At 48.9% G+C, this 21,128-nt stretch overlaps 1 protein-coding gene across 13 annotated transcripts in view; it reads right to left on the bottom strand.

Annotated features, from left to right (window-relative positions):
• Macf1 (microtubule actin crosslinking factor 1) overlaps positions 1-13,507 on the bottom strand; it is a 358,063-nt gene extending 344,556 nt beyond the window's left edge. For 8 of the 13 annotated variants that reach the window (XM_074080516.1, XM_074080509.1, XM_074080510.1 and 5 more), the window contains exon 1: positions 9,958-10,221. In XM_074080516.1, the coding sequence (XP_073936617.1) occupies positions 9,958-10,177 (220 nt within the window). In that variant the 5' untranslated portion in view covers positions 10,178-10,221. Of the gene's footprint in view, positions 1-9,957; positions 10,222-11,342; positions 11,398-12,234; positions 12,250-13,162; positions 13,288-13,444 lie in introns of those variants that run through there. The other 5 variants (XM_074080517.1, XM_074080498.1, XM_074080499.1 and 2 more) reach the window with 4 other exon arrangements.
• Positions 13,508-21,128: the final 7,621 nt, after the last annotated feature.

The raw sequence follows: 21,128 nt of genomic DNA on the forward strand, positions 1-21,128 counted from the left end.
GGTTGGGTGTGACTGAGGACAATTGAGAGTCCAATCCAGTGGCCACTCGGTGGTCAAAGACTGAGGGCTCTTCCTAGTCAGAGAGGAAAGAAAAGAGAGCACAACCATTTCTCCTGACAGCTCCTTCCTAACCTCTAGGAGGCTTGCTCCCAACTCCTTTTCAACTTGGCTCATGCTGTACAACTTCCATGTGTTGACACTGATGCTTTATAAATAAATTTGCTAGTAGGGGGTGTGTGTGTGTGTTTCTCTATTCCTCCTTTCAGGGGTAGGCTGCCTCCTGTGTCTTTTACATTTCCCAATAGTAACTGGTACCTAACACTGAAGGGGGTTGCCTAGCCTTATCCTTTGGCCTGCTTCTGGAAGAAAACTGCCTAGTTCAAGTTTCAAAAGTCCTGCCTCCAGATCCAGCTCCACCAGACTCTCAGGCACAGGCTTTTCCAATCCCAGCCAAAGTTCCTTTTCTGCCCAGCTCCTGGAAACCCTTTCTAAGCTTTGCCCCAAGTTCCCAAATCTGCCCTGGGACACGAAGACTTTGCCCATTCTCATGCTGCCCCTTCAGTTTGGAAAGTGCAACATCTGCCAGCCACCCAGAAAGACAAAATCCCTACCACCCAGCAGCCTATCACCATAGCAACCCTCAAAATGGTTACCCACCATCTGGGTAACCATAGCAACAAGCCAAGTCTCACCACCTCAACTTCTCCCTAGGCCTTCTCCCCTGGCTTGTAAGATCCAAAGCCAAAGAATCTCCTGTCTTTTCTGGGGGTAATGAGCTGACAGACAGCAAGTAGAATCCCTCACTGTCCCCGGCTTCCCATGGCAAGGTGGAGATAATAGGTGAAAAGACACTGTGAACCTTGAAGTGCTGCACAGATGTTATATTATTACCCTGCTATATCCTATAAAGGGAGAGGCAGTGGGCTTCCCTAAGCAGAGATAGAGCCATGCCCAGTTTGTCCCCTTACTGGCTGGGAGACCTTGGGCAAGCTACAGAACTCTCCAGGTGTCATCTCCCCTACTGTAGCACATCTGCCTCCTAAACTTGGTCAGACGATTGTGTCCAATACGTGTGACCTCTAAGCACAAAGTCTTTCAATCAGAAGTAACAAGAATAGTTAGAAAAGGTACTGGCCCTTCTACTGTCTCCCAGCCTTTGTGAATAAAATTCTCATTCTCCCCTTGAAGGAATCAGGCTAACATGAGTCCCACTCAACCACACCCACACTCTCCTTTCCTGCTCTGGTGCAGGAGAGGGCCTCATCTTGTGTGGGACCCCTGAGTTTCCTACCAAGCAGGGCTGCAGGCCATCTGCACCTTGTGGGGGATTGGGAGCTTCTCTAAATTGAGAGGTGTGGCAATTTACCTGTGAAGTTGCCCTCCACTTGAAACAATATCTCTTCTCCCAACACCATCTGGGGAAAGGAGCCTCTAAAGGGACAGTGACCGGCAGCCTGAAACTGAGCACAAATCTCTGAGGTCCCAAGAAGCCCTAGAGTGTGGCAGCCATGGTTCTCAAGGTCATAGTCATATGTGCCAGCATCATGGCAGGCCTGGGCACAGACCCCTCTCACAAGAACTGAATTCCCTCCCTCTGTGATTTTAAAGTCTTTCATCTTATTGCATCTCAACTTCAGATTCGTGAGACTGAATCATCAAAATTTATTTTGGTGATACTTTTCTCAATTACACTGATTCAAAGCCAGGGTCCATGGGCTAGGAGTGTTTTTGTCCATGGGTTAGTTTTGTCAGAAGTTAGCTTCCAGTCATAGAACAAGCAGGCTGTAGCTGCCTTGTATGTTCTTTGGAGCAGTGCATGAACCTCAGTCGGAAGACCAAAGGGCTAGCCAAAGGACACTAGGAGTGACACCCTGCCCCTAGGGCCCAGTACTGGAGTCAGAAACTCTCATGAAGCCTCTGAGCAGTGGATCAAGTGACACTGGCTCGTCTTCAAACATGAACTCTGAAGCAGATAAACTGATATATTCTCTACTGGGGGAAGGGTGGTGTAATATAATGGCTAAAAAGTGAGGCAGGAGCTGGGTATGGTAGTTCACGCCTATAATCCCAGCACTTGGGAGGCTGAAAGGCAGCAAGAAACACGAGTTTAATGCTGAATACATATCAGACACAAAGCCAGGCATTTTACTCACACTATCTCAAATCACCCTGCAAAACTCTGAAGCATCTCTCTTGCTTCTCCACTTTTGCAACGAGAAAGTGAGACTCAAAATAGTAATTTTCAGGGTCCCCAAGTGGCAAGTGACATCACCTGGGCTACACAGTGAGACACTGTCTCAAGCAAAACAAAACAAGCAGCTAGGGAAAAAAGATGAGATTCCTAAACTTCCTCTTACATAACCAGGGAGGCAGAAGTGGGGTGTATGAATTAAGTAAGGTTGCTTCTGAGTGATGGCTGCTTGGGATTTTGCTCTTTCTACTTTCATTCATATTTGAAAACTTCTGAAAAGTGCGGGGGCTTTGGCCTCAACGGGATCAGAAACACAACACAGAGCCACTCCAAAAGGTTAATGTGCATATGGGGCTCCAGAGGGCCATGTACCAGGAAGGCTGGATCCCAGCCTGTGGTTTGCTTACTGGACAACCCGGTAAATTGCTCAACTTTTCCTCCTTTGTTGAGAATAGCAGCCCCTTCCTAGGGTTCCAGGTAGATTAAATGATATCTATAAAATGACTGGCACACATGGAGAACTCTACATAGTAGCTTTTCCTTACTAGGGGGTTCCAGCTGGCATCAGCTCTCAGGAGCTCCTGAACTGAGTCCAGAGTTCATCTCAGCCCTCTGGATTCATTAATTCCTAACTCCCTTCAGAGGTTCTTGTTTCATTTCCATTCCTTCCTTCCTCAGGCCAAAGAAAGGAGACCAAGAATAGAAACAAGTAATAGAAGTGGTATCCCTTCCTCTTCTGGTTTATTATTTATTTCCAAGTCCCAGGAATACTGTCATTGCTCTAGCCCTCCCCCTCCCCACCACCACCACTCCCGCCCCAGAATCTCCTTGTCTTGAGTATGGCATCCTCACTGCCTTCACAGGCAGAAGCTGGGCTTTGCAGCCCGGTCTGAGACTAGAACAAAGTAGCCCTAGTAATGTTTGTTAAGTGAGCAAGTACATGGACATGGTCAGTGAATGAGCAAGGAGGTAAGTCAGCACATTCATGGACCAGTGCAGAAGTGTGTAAATGAATGAATGATGTTAATAAATAGCAAATTGGTATCAAGGGCTTACTGCATAGCAGACACAAGGCCAGGTATCTTCCCCCACTGTCTTATTTAATCCATTCTGCAAGACTCTGAGGCAGCTGTCGTGTTCCCTGACTTAAACAATGAGAAAGTGAGGCTCAATGAAGTTAGGAAGTTCCCAGAGTCCCCAACTGGCAGGGACTCCAATGGACTCCCAAAGCCATTCCCTTGCACAAATGAGTGGAAGAGTGAGCAACTGTGGAATTGAGCCAATGGGGGAGTAAGGCGGGATGGGTCAAGGCCCTAGGCAAACTTCTCCCCTTGACCACAAGGCAAAAGCTTGTATCTTCCAGGGTACAAGTGGGGCACAGCTCTAGACAGAACATCAGCTCACAATCAGTGTTCAAAAGTTACAGGGGCTCCACAGCTTCTCTGTAGCAGCATCCTCAGTCCAGGCAGAGATTTGAACCAGGAATGCCCCTTCTACCCCTACAAGAGAGCCAAAGCAGAGTCAGGAAGCCAGCTGGCTTCTAACTGATAGGTGAAAACAAGCAGTCACAGGGCCAAATCATGGTAGGTCTTAGCTACAGCAAACAGGAAAAGAGAGACTCAGTATAGCACTTGATGATGATGGATTAATGATGCTCACCTCCCCAGGGGAAGGACTGCTGAAATATAGGTGCAGCCCAAAATCCTGCTGCAGTAGTAACTCCTCTAGTGCCATCTAATCTCTGAGACTATGGAACTGAGAAATGACAGTCTTCCACAGTTCCCAAAGTAACCAGCCCTTCCCTTGGATTCCTGACCTCCAGGACAGAGCTGTGAGCCAGACTGACATTAAAAAACTTTTTCTGTATCACCTGGAAATGACTGGAAAAATGATGGGAAGCCGATGGCGTGAACACAGCATTGCATCTTACAATGTAGCAACCACCTCCCTTACCAGCTGACCCTGAGCTGAGCCTCACAGAAAGGACAGATTGGCTGTCTTTTCTGCCGCCCGCACAGAATTCTGCCCACGTGGTCATCTTCCATCCCTGCAGCTAACGTGACCCAGATTTACTTTCAAAGAGCTGCAGCTGAGCTGGTGGTGTGTAGCTACAATTCATTCTGTCCCACTTTCCGGGGCCTCCCCTGGTCTTCTCCCCTGCTACTGAACCCAAGATCCAGGATAGGGACAAGGACTCTGAGCACAATGCCAGAAGAGGGAGAGAACTGGGAAGAGGAGGAGCTGTCTTGGGTACAAAGCTGGGAAGGGCTCCCAGGGGAATTACTTTTAGGGTCCCATTCCCACCCATGCATTGCCTTCTTCCCATCCTTGACTTGGCCAGAATAAACTACTCCCATCTGCTCTCTGACAAAGCCCTGGAGTTAACAAAAGAAAAAGACAAAACCAAGAGGCTCAGGCAGCTTCCTTGCTGGCCTGGGAAACTGCTGAAGCTTCTTCTGGTTGCCAAGGAAGTTACAAGGAATCAATCTGCTAGGTGCAGTGACAGGCATTATACAGCCAGTTCTGGTCCTCATTCAATGGTCCCTGGGAGCAGGTATCATCACCTCTCTGTTACAGATAAGAAACTGAGGATCCAAGAGTGAAGTTACTTTAAGTTTTCTGACTCCAGATCCAATTGTCTTCACAGTGCTCAGCACACGGCTGAGGCTCAATCCAGTTTTTTAGCTGAATGAATGAATACAAAAATAAAGAAGCTGGCAGTAGTCGCCTGTGGGATATCTTCTCAGTACCACTATCCAGAGATACATGGACAAAGGCAGAGAAGCAGGCTTCCTTCTCTAACCTGGCACCAACTTTCAAGGGGCTGTCTGCCCCGGCCAAAAAAGGCAAGATGACCCTTTCTCCTGTCTACAATAAGCTCCATGTCTGGTGGAGGAAACAAGGAACTTTAACATAAGACCAATAAGGGCTGGGGAGAAAAGCAATTGCTATCTGACTAGAAAGATCAGGGAAGGCTTCCTAAGGGAGACCACAACAGAGTGGATGTTGTGAATGACTACTTCAGTAGCACCTGCAGAGGGGTTCTCAAAAATGAACCCCACAGATGCTTCCCTACTTGTTAACTAGGACGTGCACATTTAGCCTGAGTCCCTGTGCTCCCAGCTTTCACAATACACACAGGGACGTAATTAACCTTTTTCTTCTACCCTCTCAATTAGACTGAGTTCCAAGAAGGAATCACATCTTTGAATATCAGTGACAAGAACAAGAAGGGGCTGGGCGTGGTGTAATCCCAACACCCAGGAGGCTGAGGCCTGGGATCTTTTTTTTTTTTGGTGGTACCAGGCAGGCGCTCTAACACTTGAGCCATTCCATCAACTCTTTCTTTGTGTGTGTGCTGGATAGTTTTGAGACAGAGTCTTACAAACAATTTGCCCTGGCTGGCTTAGAGCCATGATCCTCCTCATCTCTACCTCCTGAGGAGCCAGAGACCCCCATCTCCAAAAATAATAACCAAAGTAAAATGGATTGGAGGTATGGCCCAAGTAGGATGAAGCCCAGACCCACAAAAAAAAAAAAAAAAAAAAAGGAAAGGCCTGAATATGTGCACCCAACCCTACCCATCCCAAACGAAACGCTTAACTGCCATCTGCAGGACACTAGTCATAACAAATATACAAATCTACAATGGACAAAAACGTGACTAGCACCCTCTAGAGCTGTGCAGTTGTAAAACCGTGTGATGCCTGTCCTGCACCCCGTTTTTTACCTACTCCCCACAGGCCCAAAGGATACTTTTTCCTGCTCTCCCTTTCTACCCTTTGGGATATGCTCCTCACTAGAATAACCCACCTTCCCCCTTCCTTGTTGCCCCCACACACACCAATAAGTAAAGATATTATTTCTGCTATTCACTAAAGACAGAGAGCCAGAAGGAGAGGAGGAAGCAATGTTCCCTCCATCTTTGTCGCTGCTCTCTCCTTTTTCCTACAGGCCAGGATATTGAGGTTTCCACCAGCAGTGACAAAAGGTCTTTGGAGTGATTCTACAGAACAGGTTAACTATTTTGATCATCATCTGCAAAAGAATCAGATTGGTCTGGTTGCCTAAGGAATGGAAATAGCCATGTGCAGAGTTAGGATATCTGTGTCTACCAGTCCTGTGTGACTACAGGCAAGTCCCTTCAGGCCTCTGGACCTCACATGCTAACAGGTGTCCTGCTAGCTCATAGTGTTATTATGAAACCTCTGTATGAACCATAAAGCAAATAAATCGAAACAAGGTGCTCTCCATGAGTGATTCTTTCAGTACAGCTGATATAGGGCTGGCAAAAAAGAAAAAGAGGAAGAGAAAAAAAATGGAGGGAAGGGGCAGAGATGGGAGACAGAAGGCAGAATCAGGCTGCAGCATGTGCGGGATCCTTAGAATCTGACTTGCCTTTGCAGACTGAGGTCTGCAGTCTTCTCAGCCCTCCTTGCCTCTCTATACTCTGACATGTGTGAGCAGCAGGGTGCCTCCATCAGGCCTTTCAAGCAAGGGTGAGCCCTGAAACCAGCTTGGAACACTGAATGAAGCCAGGGAAAGGGAAGTCTCTGTAGTTCGTGAGACTGATTCTGACAACCCCACTTGGCTTCACAACCCAGACCGAGGAGGAGGAAAAAATTGCTCAGGCCACAGCTGGCTTCCAGTATGAGCCTGACTTCATTTCCTCCCAGAAGGAAAGCTCTGCTACAGAGAACTTCAGGGTATCCAGGGTCTCCCAGACATGCCCCTCCCATGCCTACATGAAGGAGTCCCACAGAGGCAAGGCTACCTTTTTCATTACTCTGCTGGAAACACCTCCCCCCAGCATTCTAAAAATCACATGGAGACTTCAGCTAGAACCTAAAGTAGCAGTCCCGCCTCGTCTCTGCTGCCTCTCTTCTCTCCTGTGAAAGAAACACGCCCAGTTGCAGCACAGTTATTTTTAACCATGGCAGTCTCCCCATTTTCAGCCTCACTGGCCCAGCCCCCTCCTCAAGACAGTCATCCGGCAGTGTCTGGATGCAAAGATCAGCATCCATGCCAGAAACACAGCCCGCAGCCACGAGCCCTTCGCTCTGCTGACCCTGGGAATTAAGGCCCCTCCAATCCACCCCAATTTAGCCTAGACTCAGAATCTTAAACAGCAGGGCTTCCTCAGAGAACACTGGAAGGGGGAATCACCACAAATCAATCTAGAAGTCTGCATGAGTGATGGATGATGGGGGAGAGTACAAGGAAGGGAGAAGGAGGCATCCACTCCGCCTTCAGGAGGGTGATAAGTCTGGGAAGAAGAGGCCTCTGGGTGGGGCCCTTCAAGACTAGGGATGAGTAAAGTCCTTCCTGCATCCTAGGGACAGCTCTGCTGCAGCTAATGCTGCAGGCCCAAAGGGCTTGAGAAGGACTTCCTCTAAGGGTTCCCTATTGGCTCAGTAGAAATAATTCAAACTGCAGCCTTCTGCCAAGCCCCGCCGCTGTCTGCTCCCTAGTAGCTTGCTCCTGCTAAAAATCTTCTCCTGCTTCCTGAGCCCACGTAACCCTCTCCCTGTCTAACTTTCCATTACAGCCCACTGCCTGTTCCTGGATCACAATCTGTCCCTGATTATCCTCTAAATACTCCTTGCATTCACTCAGTCATTTAACACTGGTTGATCTCTGGCATGCACAGGCCCTGTGCAAGTCACTGGGGTCAACACATAAACAAGCCACAGTCCCAAATTGTTCACCGTCCTGAGGGACCGATGGGCTCCCTGAGGACTAGCTGTTGTAGTGTGCAAGGGAACTCAGATGGGGAGGAAAGCATGAATATGAGAGCGGAGGAGGAAGCTTTGGATACCACTGGGGGCATTAGGGACAGAGGAGGTGGCACTTAAAAGAGGAGGAGGGGCTATCGGCGACTTACAGAGAAGAAAATTAAATCTTAGGGATTTGATTCTGAAAGCTGCATACCTCTGGAAGGCAAATGACAATACAATGTCGCAGGGTTGGGTGTGGAGGTGGCAGCAGGTGAAGCAGAAGAGGTAGAATGGGACCTGATTTTTGAGGGGTCTTTATGCTAAGTCTTTGTTCCACAGGCAACGAGGAGCCAGAGATGGTTTATTAGCAGTCTAGTAATACGGTCAGGTTTGAGTTTTAAAATAAAACTTTTATTTTAAAAAAAATAAAAGTTTTTTTATTTTATAAAAGTTTTATTTATAACTTTTATTTTATTTTATTTTAAAATAAAATACTCTTATCAGTCCTGTGGAGGAAGGAGGACAAGACTGAGAGGAGGACTGTTTGGTGGTTGGTTGAAAGGTCCAGATGAGAGATGACAAAGTGAAGGGGCGGGTGCATTATCTGGGAAACACAAAGAAGCCACCAGGACAGGCCCTGGTGATGGATTGAAAGCCAGTGACATCACTGCAGAGTTAGCTGCAGTACTGTTCTTTCTTATCTGCACTGTGACACCACTATGTGCTAAGAGGATGAGCACTCACCAGGGAGGCAGCTGTGGATGCCTTCAGTGGCCCTGCTAAGAGCTGGGTGCCAGTGGCTCACGCCTGAAATCCTAGCTACTCAGAAGGTAGAGATCAGGAAGGTCAAGGTTCGAAGCCAGCCCAGGCAAAATAGTTTTCGAGACCCTATCTTGAAAAAACCCATCATGAAAATGTGTTGGTGGAGTGGCTCAAGGTGCAGGCCAAGTTCAAACCCCAGCACCACAAAAAAATAAAATAAAATAAAATAAAATAAACCCTGCTAAGGACTTTGTGCACATTATCTCATCTGCCTAACATGGCACCTTGCACAGGGGCATTCTTAAGATAGGAATTGGAGGTTCCCAGATAATAACAGCCCAGAGTTGCATAGCTGGTCAATGGCAGGACCACAATTCATACTTTGCCTCTCTGACTCCAAAACCTACACTCATAATTACTGCCCTGTTTGACAAAAGAGAACTGAGCACCCCTAGGCACAGGAGGAGGCAGCCCCAGACCCACACTAAGTTACAGGAGAAGAAGTACACTGTGGGAAGGAGATATGAGAGAAACTGTCCTCTCCAACAAGCTCCTTATAAGGAAATAACACAACAGAAGTCAAAAGCTATTGTTCTTAAACATGTTCACTGTAGCATCATCTACTATGCAGAAAAGTTGGGGGGGTAGTTTAGGATTTAGACGATCATGTAATGATTTAAAAAAATCATGATTTTCTAAATGGCCTTTAAAAGTAACTGTAAAGCCTGAGATGTAGCCTAGTGCCAGTAGCTCACTCCTGTAATCCTAGCTACTTGGAAGGCTGGGATCAAGAGGATCACAGTTCAAGAACAGCCTAAGCAAATAGTTCATGAGACCCCCATCTCTAAAATAACGAGTGTGGCTCAAGCATTAGAGCACCTGCTTTGCAAGTAGGAGGCCCTAAGTTCAAACCCCAGTCCTATCCCCCAAAAAAAGTCTGAGATGTAATTTGGAAAATCTCTTCGCTATAAGAGTAACTGAAGAGTCAGATCACAATAACACACAGCTCATGAAGTCAATTACATAGAAAATATAACTGAATGGGACAAACAGGGAAGAAGCTGCAGAAATAAGAACAAGTTTCATGTGAGTGTTGGGTGGCAGGTTTTCCTCTTCCAAGTTTTTCTTTGATGTCTTTTCATCGTCTTTCCAACAGTAATAACCACAAATTAGATTCCATCTGTCTTTGTCCTGAGGACACCCCCCGGCTCCCACCCCACCAGTGCACCTTGGCCCCTTCTTCCCTCACACCCACAGTCCAGTTCACTTCTGGGGGACCTTTCTTACCAGCAACTCTGACCACAGCACGCTCAGCAGGGTCCAGCACCGAATCCTGGCTTTTCCGTTTTTTCTGCTCATGCAGTGGCAGGTTCCAGGGCAAGGTGTCCCCTGGAGGACAGGGAGACAGACTCCCTGACCGCTCGCTCCGACAGGACCGCTCGCTCCGATAGGACCGTTCACTTCGACAGGACCGCTCGCTGAGCGTTTCTTCATCGGAGGAAGACATGGTCCAAGAGGGGCTGTAGCCGGAGGAGTCCAGGGAGACGAGATCTGGAGGAGATGGAACGAATGTGAGCAGACTGAATGAGTCACGGAAAGCACACAGCAGCTTGGGACCTGAAGTTCTAGTACCTGCTCTGTCATTGACTTGACCTCTTTGCCTATCCAGAACTCAGTGTCTTCATCTGCAAAATGGGATAATAATACATACCAAACTACTTCATGGAGCTTGGTGAAAATCATATTAGGTAACGTATGTAAAGATATCTATAAATCTTAAAACACTATGTGAAGGCCAGGCATGGTGGTATAGTCCTGTAACCCCAGCACTCAAGAGGTGGAAGCAGGAGGATCTCAAGTTCATGCCAGTCTGGACTACACAGCAAGACCCTGTCTCAAGACAAAGCAAAACAAAAAAATCCACTATAGCCGGGCACTGGTGGCTCACGTCTGTAATCGTAGCTACTCAGAAGGCAGAAATCAGGAGGATGGTGATTCAAAGTCTGCCTAGGCAAATAATTTATGAGACCATATTTTGAAAAAACCCATCACAAAAAAAGGGCTGGTGAAATGGCTCAAATGGTAGAGCACCTGCCTAGCAAACATGAGGCTCTGAGTTCAAATCCCAGTACCATGCACACATACAAAAAAAGAAAAGCCCACTATGTGAATGTTAGCTTCTATTACAAGTAACCACTATTATTGTTGATTAAGCTCACAGATCCTACAGATAGTAAGATATGGGTTCAAATTCTACTCCACCACTTACTAGCTGTGTGACCCTGGAGAAGTCATTTAATCTCTTTAGCCTCAGCATCCTTATCTATCAAAGGGGGATGATGCTAGCACCTAACCTTATAGGATTGTTTGCAAGGACTAAGTGAGATGCTTTATGTAAGTGCCTGGTGCCCAGGAAGCTCTCAACAAATAGCATCTTTTATTTCCTTCCCCTTCTATTTACCTCCTAGGAATGCTATAAAGATAAAACGGGGCAACAGATGGAAAGTATTTTCAAAAAGCTAAAACACACTCTCCCTGGCAGGCAGGCATAAATCCAGCCATGAGCTAGAATAGGCAGAAATTCCCAGATTCCTCCAGCAGACACATTACACAAACTACCAAACTTGAAGCAAGGAGACAACCTAGATGTAAATTCTGGTTCAGCCACTTACAATTGGTGTGATCAGGGGCAAGTCACGCCACCTCTCAGAGCCTCAGTTTCACCATCTGCAAAATGGGAGTAATATTCCACCTTAGAGGAAACAAAGAGTAAAACTAGCTGGTGCCAGGGATGGCACACAGCAGGCCTCAGATAAAATATTCATTGCCTCATTCTGAGGGTTGTGTGGGAATACCCTGCACAGCATAGGGGCTGGAGGGGATGATACTGAAAGTCTGTTTTTCTGGTCAGTTTAGCTACTGGAGGGATTGAGTGGAAAGACAATCATTCTGAGGCCAGCTGGGCTCCACCAGCCAGCCTGGGCAACATTCCCTCAACCAGGCCAAGCTCAATTCCCAGAACCATCTGCTACACATGGCCCACTACCCCAAGGCTCCATCAGAGCCAAAATGGCACATACCTTCAGCTATCAGCCTTCCTACAGGCCCCAAATGTAGCCCAGAAAACTAGCTCTCACTTAGGCTGCTGGGTCCAGGCAGGTGGGAGGGTTCACTTTCCCTTATGGGGAATACAGGGCTGTTTGGACACAGGGACCTGGCCTCAAAGGATGAACCCCAAGGGCCTCTGGCACAGCTCCCCAAGGATTCTGAAAACCAGCCTGGAGGCAGCAAGGGGCAGAGATGGCCTCCTGGGTCATTGGCAGATCCCCACCATAAGCACAGAACTCAGAGATAACAAAAGAAACATTAATCGGTGCAGGAGGATTCTAGGCAGCCTGGGGCAGCCCCCCTCCCCGACCCCCCACAGTGCCAGGAGCCCGTGGATCCTCTTCCCCTGAAACATCAAGCAGGGATTCAGCCAGTGAAGGCAAAGAGGAAAGGACCAGGGCCTGGCACAGCTCTGCCCTTTATCCTAGCGTTTGCCCCCCCCACCCCCACCGTTACCTTCTGGCGCCCACTTCCCGGCTCTAACACCAAGCCAGGTGCTGGATGACGACCCCAGGCTCTGGGAAACTCAGGCCATGCTTCCATCCTACTCTCGGCCACCGGCAGGAAACGCCCCTCCCCTCAGACCACCTGCTTCATTCCAGAGCCGCCCATTCCTCCCCCAGACGCCCATTTTACTACAAAGGCCCGCTCATCGCAGGCCTCCTACGGGAGAAGCCGCCCCTCCTCATCGGTACCCCGCTCAGTCTCCGGCCTGTCACACACACACCTGTTTGACCTCCGGCCTCCCGCCCCACCCCTGGGTCAGCTGGGTCACTCCATCAATCCCAGATTCACAAAAGCAGGTGCCCACGCCCCCAACCCACGCCGAAGGCTCCAGGTCGGGTCCGCGACGGGCACCTGGCCTGGCGCTCGCCCCCGGCGACCCTCCCCACCTCGTCCCCACTCCCGCCCCACGGCGGGGGGAGGGGCGCGCCCGCGAGCCGGTGGCGGCGCGGGTGGGTCCGCGTGCCCGCCGCGCGTGGCTGACAAAGAGCGGGGACGCGTGACCGAGGGCCCACAGGGCGCTGGGGCCAACACCGAGCTTCCCCGCCTCGCCCTGCCCGCTCCTGCCGGTCCCTCGCCCGTCCCCGGCAGGGCCCGGTATCCCATTTTCCCAGGCAACACGCCTCCCTTTGGCCCGCCCGGGCAGCGCCCGCCGAAGGGAAAGCCCGGCTCCGCGCGCTCTGCACTCTCGGTGCCTGGCGCGGGGCTGCAGGTGCGAGGCCCGCACGGCTGCGGTGCCCGCGCCTGTCACCCCGCCAGCCGGCTGCACAGGTCTGGGGCGCGGCCGCCCCGCGCGATCCATAGCCGCGCCCCAGCCGCCGCCGAGCACCCCGCGCAGTCGGGCAGGGAGCCTGGATCCAGCCCCGCGCCCGCGCCTTACCCTGCGAGCGGGACGAGGACGAAGAGGAAGACCGGCCGGCAGCGACAGCGACAGCGACAGCGGAGCGCAGGGGAGCGGCTCCCACAATGGCCGAGCTCGCGGCGCCGAGCCCCCCGCCCCCCGCGCCCTAGCGGCAGCGGCTGAAGCGGAGCCGGCGCAGCCGCCCAACCCGCTCCCCAACCCCCAGCTCCGACGCCGCCCCCCGCCCCCCGAAGCGCGCTCCCCGCCCTGCACCCCACCCCCCGCGCCTCTGCGATCCCCGCTCGCCCCCTCCTCACTGACCCCGCGTCCTCTCGCCGCACCGGGTCCTCTCCCTCCGCCCTTCCCCTGGCAGCTCCTCCCTAGCGGTCGCGGGTGTCCCCTGGGCCAATTCACACCCCCACATTCTCCGCCCTCTGCTCGGGCCACCTCTCCGCCCCGGCCCCGCGGCCGCCTGATGACCCTGGGCCGCCCGCCCCGCCCGCCCGACCGGTCCAGACGCTCTCTTCCAGGCGGCCGGCTCTCGCTGCCCCGGCCCCATTCGGGAGTAACCCCTGTCTGCACCCCTCCCCCCTTTGGCCACTTCCTCTACACCCACATTCTGTCCCAATTCCTGGGACCCTCCACGGAGAACGTCCTGCGGGAACTAAATGCAGTAGGGAGCCGAGGGGTGAAGGGAAGAGGGGAACCAGGCCCCGGAGGGAACGACTCTTGATTACACAGAGCCTTAGAAGAAGCTTCACCCACTGACAAAGCATTTATTGAGCTCCTTGGGCTTGCATGAGCTAGTGACACAGAAAATAAAAGGCAGGAGTGCCTCCCATCCTCTTCTGGGATAGATAAGTGAATGTGTGTACAGACAGGGAAATCATTTGTCTAAAGTCATCCCACTGATAACCTGCATAGAAATAGCTACCATATGGGCATGTCTCCTGGTAACATGTCAGGTGCTTTACCTGGATGATGTCAAATCTCATCTTCACAATCCTATTCATTCATTCATTCAACAAACATGTGTCGAACATCTGCCCCAAGCCCTGCTCCATGCTGGTACTGAGGCAGCTAGATGCATCTGATCCATCTCTATTGACCAGCAGGAAAAATAGACAGACACAAATCGTAATGCATTCTATGAAACAGCATTGTGAGCTTTCATTTAAAAGCAGAACTGAGATTAGATGATTTGTTCAAACTCATCTAGGGAGAAAGTGAGTTATCCCAGGACTGGAACCCCATTTTCAGATTCTGCGTCCTGTTCTTTTTCACTGTAATGATTGGGAGGAAAGTGTGTATGTGTGTGTGTGTGTGTGTGTGTGTGTGTGTATAGAGCAATTTATAAAAGCCTTTAAACTTCAAACTAAGAAATTTGGCCTAAATTTTATGGTTATGAGTAAGAAAGGAAGGGTGTTAAAGTAGAAGAATGAGCCTGGCATAGTGATGCACACCTGTAATTTCAGCATTCAGGAGGCTGTGGCAGGAGGATCAAGAGTTCCAGGCCAGCCTGGGCTACAGAGCAAGACCCTGTCTCAAAAAAGAAGGGGTGGTGGTGGCGAAAGTAACCCACAGACAGGTACAAGATGGGTATGGATGTTTATACAAGAAGACTACTGCAGTAGTCCCAGCCAAACGTAATGAGGTGCTGCGGTGGGGGTGTAGCTCAATGGTAGAACATTGCCTAGCATGTGCAAGGCCCTGGGTTCCACCCCCAGCCCTCATGCCCACACACAAATGCACAGACCCAGGTTATGAGGCTCTGATCCATGGTAGAGACAGTGGGGATGGGAAGGGATGTTTTCCACCTGCTGGGTTTCTGTTTGCATGCACGCTCTCACAATAAATAAAGGAAAGAAGTACCATTTACCAAACCACGAAGTATTTGGTGACACTCTAGGCATTGTGTATGTTACACCATTAACCCCTCCCTTAATGCTGTGTAGCAGGTGCCTTTATTATCCTAATGTTATAAATAGGGAAACAAGGGCTTTGAGAGGCTAAATGACTTACTGACACCTACAGAGCAAACTAGTGTTGAACCTGGTGTTTAAGTCCAAGCCTCCCTGTTGCCAGATCTCATGCTATAACCATTGCTCCGTACCGTCTGAAGACAAGGCCAAGAATCTGGGTTCTTTGACCAGCAAAGGCACTTTTCCTTAGAAGGTACCTCTGAACTTCCACAGAAAGGTTGGGGGGTCCACAATTGTAACCTAAACAGTACCTGGGCCAGTGGTGCAGACTCCTCAGTTGGATAGAAGCCTACAGGGATCTCAGCCAGAGAATTTTGCAGCCTGATTCTTAAATTCTTATGAGACAGTGGACTACTATTCAGCCTTAAAAAAAGGAAATCCTGTCATTTGTGACAACATGAATGAAATGAGCTAGGCATAAAAAGATAAATGTCACATGATCTCACTCACATGTGGACTCTAAAAGAATAAACTCATAGGAGCAGAGAATAGATGGTAGTTACCAGGGGCTGGTGGGGAAGGGAGGTTGGAGACATGTTTGGTCAAAGGATACAAAATTTCAGTTGGGAGGAAAACATTCTTGTGATCTATTATACAATGTTATGACTATAGACAATGTGGTGGGGGGGTTCTGTTGTTTTGTCTTTTGAGGTACTGGGATTTGAACTTGGCTTCCCACTTGCTAGGCAGGTACTCTTCCGTTTGAACCACGCCTCCAACCCAATGTGTGATATATTTTTGAAAATCATTGAGAGTAGATTTTAAGTGTGTTCACCACAATAAATAAATAAATAAATATGTAAGGTAATTCATATGCTAATTAGCTTGATTTAGCAATTGTTCACTATATTTCAAAACATCATGGCGGGACTGGGATATAGCTCAGTGGTAGACCCCTTGTCTGACAGGCCAGAACCCTGGGTTTGATTCCCTATGGAGAGACAGACAGACAGACAGACAGAAGGGTTATGAGTATACATAAGAAGACCCTGTCTAAAAAACTCAAACCTGAGCTGGAGGCATGGTTCAAGTGGTAGAGACCGCCTAGCAAAGTGCAAGTCTCTAAATTCAAATCACAGTACCTACCACACACACACACACACACACACACCCTCAAACTAACCCAAACCAGCCCCCCGCCAAAAGTATGCTGTAAGTGCTAACTACATATAACTTTTATTCGTCAATTAAGAATACTTCTTTTGGTGGTACTGGGGTTTGAATTCAGGGCTTCATCTTGCTAGGCAAGCGCTCTAGCACTTGAGCCACCGTGACAGCCCCTAAAAATAAATTTTAATGACTCAAGTGGTAAAGTGCCTGCCTAGCAAGCACAAGGCCCTGAGTTCAAATCCCATACTGCCAAATAAATAAATAGAAATCAAATAAATAAATTTTAGAGACTGGGAGATGTAAGTGCTTGCCTAGCCAGAGCAAGGCCCTGGACTCCATCTCCACCACTGCATAAACAAACAAATAAATTTAAAATAATAAAAACCTAAGTTTCTATGGGATGGGCTAAGAGGCACAAAGGCACGAAGTTGCAGAGTCATTTTCAGCTTAGAAATGAGTACCAAGGCCGTTGCCTTGTGAGAGAGAAGTCCTGGCACCCAGAGGGCAGGCAAGTGGAAAGCATAGGGGAGACCAGAAATGAAACAGAATCTCCATGGAGATTCTAAAAGCTGTGAGCAGGGGCTCAGTAGACAGGGTCACTGGAAGGGCTCATGAGGAGGACTGCCAAGTCCCCCAGGAAGCCTGAAGGTCCAGCCTCTCTGCCTACAGAACAGCTAAAGGCTTTCCTCTTTCAGACCTCAATGCCTTTCCGAATCTGACCACCAGTCCTGTCCTGAATTATTCATGCTGTGAGCTGTCAGGAGGTGGAGCTTCTGGAAGTTTCTGGATTTAGGACATTCCACTGTGAATCCCCAGGGCTGCATCTGTAGCTCCAGCCGTGCTACCCTGGGATAGAGCTACTGGTGAGATTTGCCAAGAATTTTGCAGCTGGCAGCCTGCCAGTGACCTTGGGCTACTGGGCTTCAATTCATTCCAGCAATCTTTTATTGAGGAATACTATGTTCTGGGGAGAGTTCCGGGTTCTGTTGGGAACAGAGAGGTGAATCTAATTGGGTCCTTGTCCTTGAGGATTCACGGAATGGTAGAGGTGGCAGACATTTATGATTGTCCACGTCACCTGTCTGGTGAGAGCTCCCCTCCACTGTATTGAATTTCACCAACTGAAGGCCACTGCCAGTTCCCTTTTGAAGGAATGAAGTTGGAACCTCACATCCCAAACACCTGAGCAGGGTCCTCTCTGAGTCTTGGAGTGGTACCCCATTTGGAGTCCTGACCAGGTCCCACAGCCTACAACTCGGGGCACTTTCCAGCCACACCAGAAGGATGCCATCCATTCAGTGAACATTAAGCATTGACTCAGTGCCAGGCACCAAACCTTGTACTGGTAGCTCAGAAAAGAATTATAACAGGTACTTAGAAACTGCCTTTGTTTAAAAGCACTGATTCCTTATTTGGGCCCCTAAGTTAACTGAAAGCTGGATGAAAGCTTGGCACCCCTCAATTTTACATCTGTCTCCTTTACTCTGAGTCTCTCCTGCAACCAACTTGGAATCCAGGAAGGACAGGACTGGTGGATAATATCTTTATGACGGGAATGGAAACTACCCCAAAGGAAAGGAAGAGCAAAAGCCTTGCAGGACAGACCACCCCCCAAGTCAGGACTATTGCCTGTAATGATAAGGCTGCATGATGGAGCAGGAGTAATCACCTCAGGGGAATCCAGATTGCTCACTCAAGTGATGACAGTGATAACAACTTTTCCAGAATCCTGGAGAACCAGAACTGAGATAATAATCAACAGGCCTCACTTTGCCTGGACTGTTTAACTGTCCATGCTTTTCACCTCCCACTCCAACTCTATCTAAACTTAAAGCTCGGGCAGGGGCCAGTGGCTCACACCTATAATCTCAGCCTGATTGAGAGGCTGAGATCAGGAGGATCACAGTTCAAGGCCGGCCCAGATAAATAGTTTGCAAGACCCCAGCTCCAAAACAACCAGAGCAAAATGGACTGGAGGTGTGGCTCAAGTGGTAGAGTGCCTGCTTTGTAAGCTCCAAGTCCTGTGTTCAAATTCCAGTCCCACAAAACAAAACCAAAAAATCCTAAAGCTCACATCTATACCCTGAAAATGAACTAAGATGCTCACCTGCCTTTTCCCATGGCATTCCCGTGTGGTGTAATAAATGTCCCTTCTCTGCCCTTCACCATTACTCATCTCTTTACCTGGTGTATTGGGGCGAGTGGCCCGACCTGACAAGTAGAATCCCTGGAGTTGGGCCTCTGGCCTAGAACTCTTGGTTACAGAATCAGAAGCCGGGCTAGATGGCACATGCCTATAATCTTAGTTTACTTGGGAGGCTGAGGCAAAAGGATCTCAATTTCAAGGCCATCCGCAGCAATTTAGTAAGACCAGGTCTCATTAAAAATAAATAAATAAAAATAAATAAAAGGAACAAAGCCAGGCACCAGTGGCTCACAGCTGTAATCCTGGCTACAGGAGGATCACAGTTCAAAGCCAGCCCAGGTAAATAGTTCAGGAGACCCTATCTCAAAAATATACAACACAAAAGGGTGGAGTGGCTCAAGTGGTACAGCGCCTGCCTAGCAAGTGTGAGGCCCTGAGTTCAAACCCCAGTACTGCCAAAAAATAAATAAATAAAACAGAAAAATAAAGAAATAAAAGGAACAGACACCCATGGTCCCCACCCTCAAGTTGCTCCCAGTCTGTGTAAGAAACAGACAAGTGAAAGAACATTACATTTCAGCTTGAGTTCTGCTGAGATGGAAGAATACAGGGACCCCCAAGAAGGAGCACATCAAAGGCACACTGCCAAGTAGCTTGAGGCCAGGTAATTTTACCAGGCCTCACATGCTTGTCTTTCTAGGTCCTTATCTAAATGGAAGTCTTCCAGTCTTCATGGAAAAGCTGTATCCTTCCACACAGTGCTATTCTGCATCCCAACCTATTCCTCTGGACCTCTGGAATCAGGTAAGTGTCCAGCTGAAGGTGAACCATGATTATGAGCAGAGACTGAAGCTCTGTGCAAGAGAAAGAGAGGAACAGCTCAGATTCCCTAGAGAGGGAGGGACTTTTGCCTCCCTCTTTTTGCCTCCAACATTCTTTCATCCAGCATTTTTTTGGGGGGGTTGAACTTAGGACCTCATGCTTGCTAGGCAGTCGCTCTTACCACTTGAGCCACTCCACCACCCGTTTTTTGTGTTAGGTGTTTTCGAGATAGGGTCTCCTGAACTATTTGCCTTGGGCTGGCTTTGAACCCACGATACTCTGAGCTCTGCCTCCTGAGTAGCTAGGATTACAGGCGTGAGTCTCTGGCACCCAGCTCATCTACCTTTTTTTTTTTTTTCCAAACTTGAACCCATGAAAGTTCATTATCACAACATTGACTAGTGTGTGTGTATGTGTTGTGATGCTGGAGATTGAACCAGGCCTCACTCACCTAGGCAAGCACTCTACCACTGAGTTGAATCCCTGGCCAGGATTCTTTCCATCCACCTGTACCTCCAGCTCTCGTCTCTTCCCTCCCAGCACCAGGTTCATGCTTAGTTGCCTCCTCTACCCACTCAACCCTCCCTGATGGCTAACAGCCATTTCAAACTCACAATGCTCCACAAAGATTCCTTTTGTTTGTTTTGTTTTGAGACAAGATTATACTAGGCAGTGCAGCTTGGACTGGAACTCACTATGTAGCCTAGGGTGGCCTTGAATTTGCAATCCTCCTGCCTCTGCCTTTAGTGCTGGGAATACAGATGTGAACCATCATGCCCAGCTAGAAGTTATTCTTAATTTTTCTCTCTTGTCTTCTTCATACACAGCAGAGTTTGCCAAACTCATGAATTCATCCAGTCCTTCCATCTTTCTATCAGTACCTTAATCCATTTGCTGTTGTTTCACCTGGATCACTGCCCCAGCCTCCGCATGGTCTCTTGTTTCCACTCTTGCTCACTCCTCCATTCTAATATAAATGGCAGCCAAGAGTGAATTCTTTAAAATATAAAGCATGTCATCCCACCACATACATTACAGTTCCAATTCACAGTAGGATGAAAATTTAATCTTTTTTTTGCAGTACTGGGGTTTGAACTCAGGACCTCTCTCTTGCTAGGCACTCTGCCACTTGAGCCACACACCCCCAGCTCTTTCAGATAGAGTCTCACATGTTAGCCCCAGGCTGGACTTGGACCTCAATTTTCCAACCTATACTTCCCACATAGCTGGAATTACAGACACATACCACCACACTAGGCTTTTGATGGAGACAGGGACTTGCTAACTTTTTGCCTGGACTGGCCCCAAACCACCATCCTCCTGTCTCCACCTTCCAAGCAACTGAGATTACAGGCATGAGCCACCTCAGTAGGCCCTAAAATACAAGCTTCTCACAGTGTTCCACAATGCTCATTGTGATCTGGCCTTTGCCTCATCCCTTAGACCTGATCTCAGGACTGCTCCCTCATTAGGTTCCCACAAATCAGAGCTTCCTCCTGGTCCTCATGTCCATCCTGGGGCCTTGCAGAGCTGGCCTGGCTGCCTAGAACCCCCTTTCCGAAAGTCTCTGCATGACTGATGCTTTTTCATCATCCAGAATTCAGCTGAACAGCCACCTTCTCAAAGGCACCTTTTGAGCACTGCTCAAAAGCAGCCCCATTTGTGCTTCTTAACATGCATTGCCTTGTCATCATTGGTGCTCATTTCTTCACCTACTTATCTTCTGTCTGTCCCACCAGGAGGCGAGGTCACAAGAAGGACCCTCTCTGTGCTGTCATTTCTGTCAGTGCCTCCCTCAGGGGGAAAGATCTTGTTAATGAGCGGAAGCTTGAATGAATGAGCAAGTGAATGCAGTGAGGGAGGCAGCAGGAAAGAGACTTATCAACAGAGATCAGCATGTGTGAAGAGAGCTAGGGAGAGCCAGGTGTGGTGGTGCATTGCTATA

Source organism: Castor canadensis, chromosome 7 (genome assembly GCF_047511655.1).
Source record: "Castor canadensis chromosome 7, mCasCan1.hap1v2, whole genome shotgun sequence".
NCBI classification, from domain to species: Eukaryota; Metazoa; Chordata; class Mammalia; order Rodentia; family Castoridae; genus Castor; species Castor canadensis.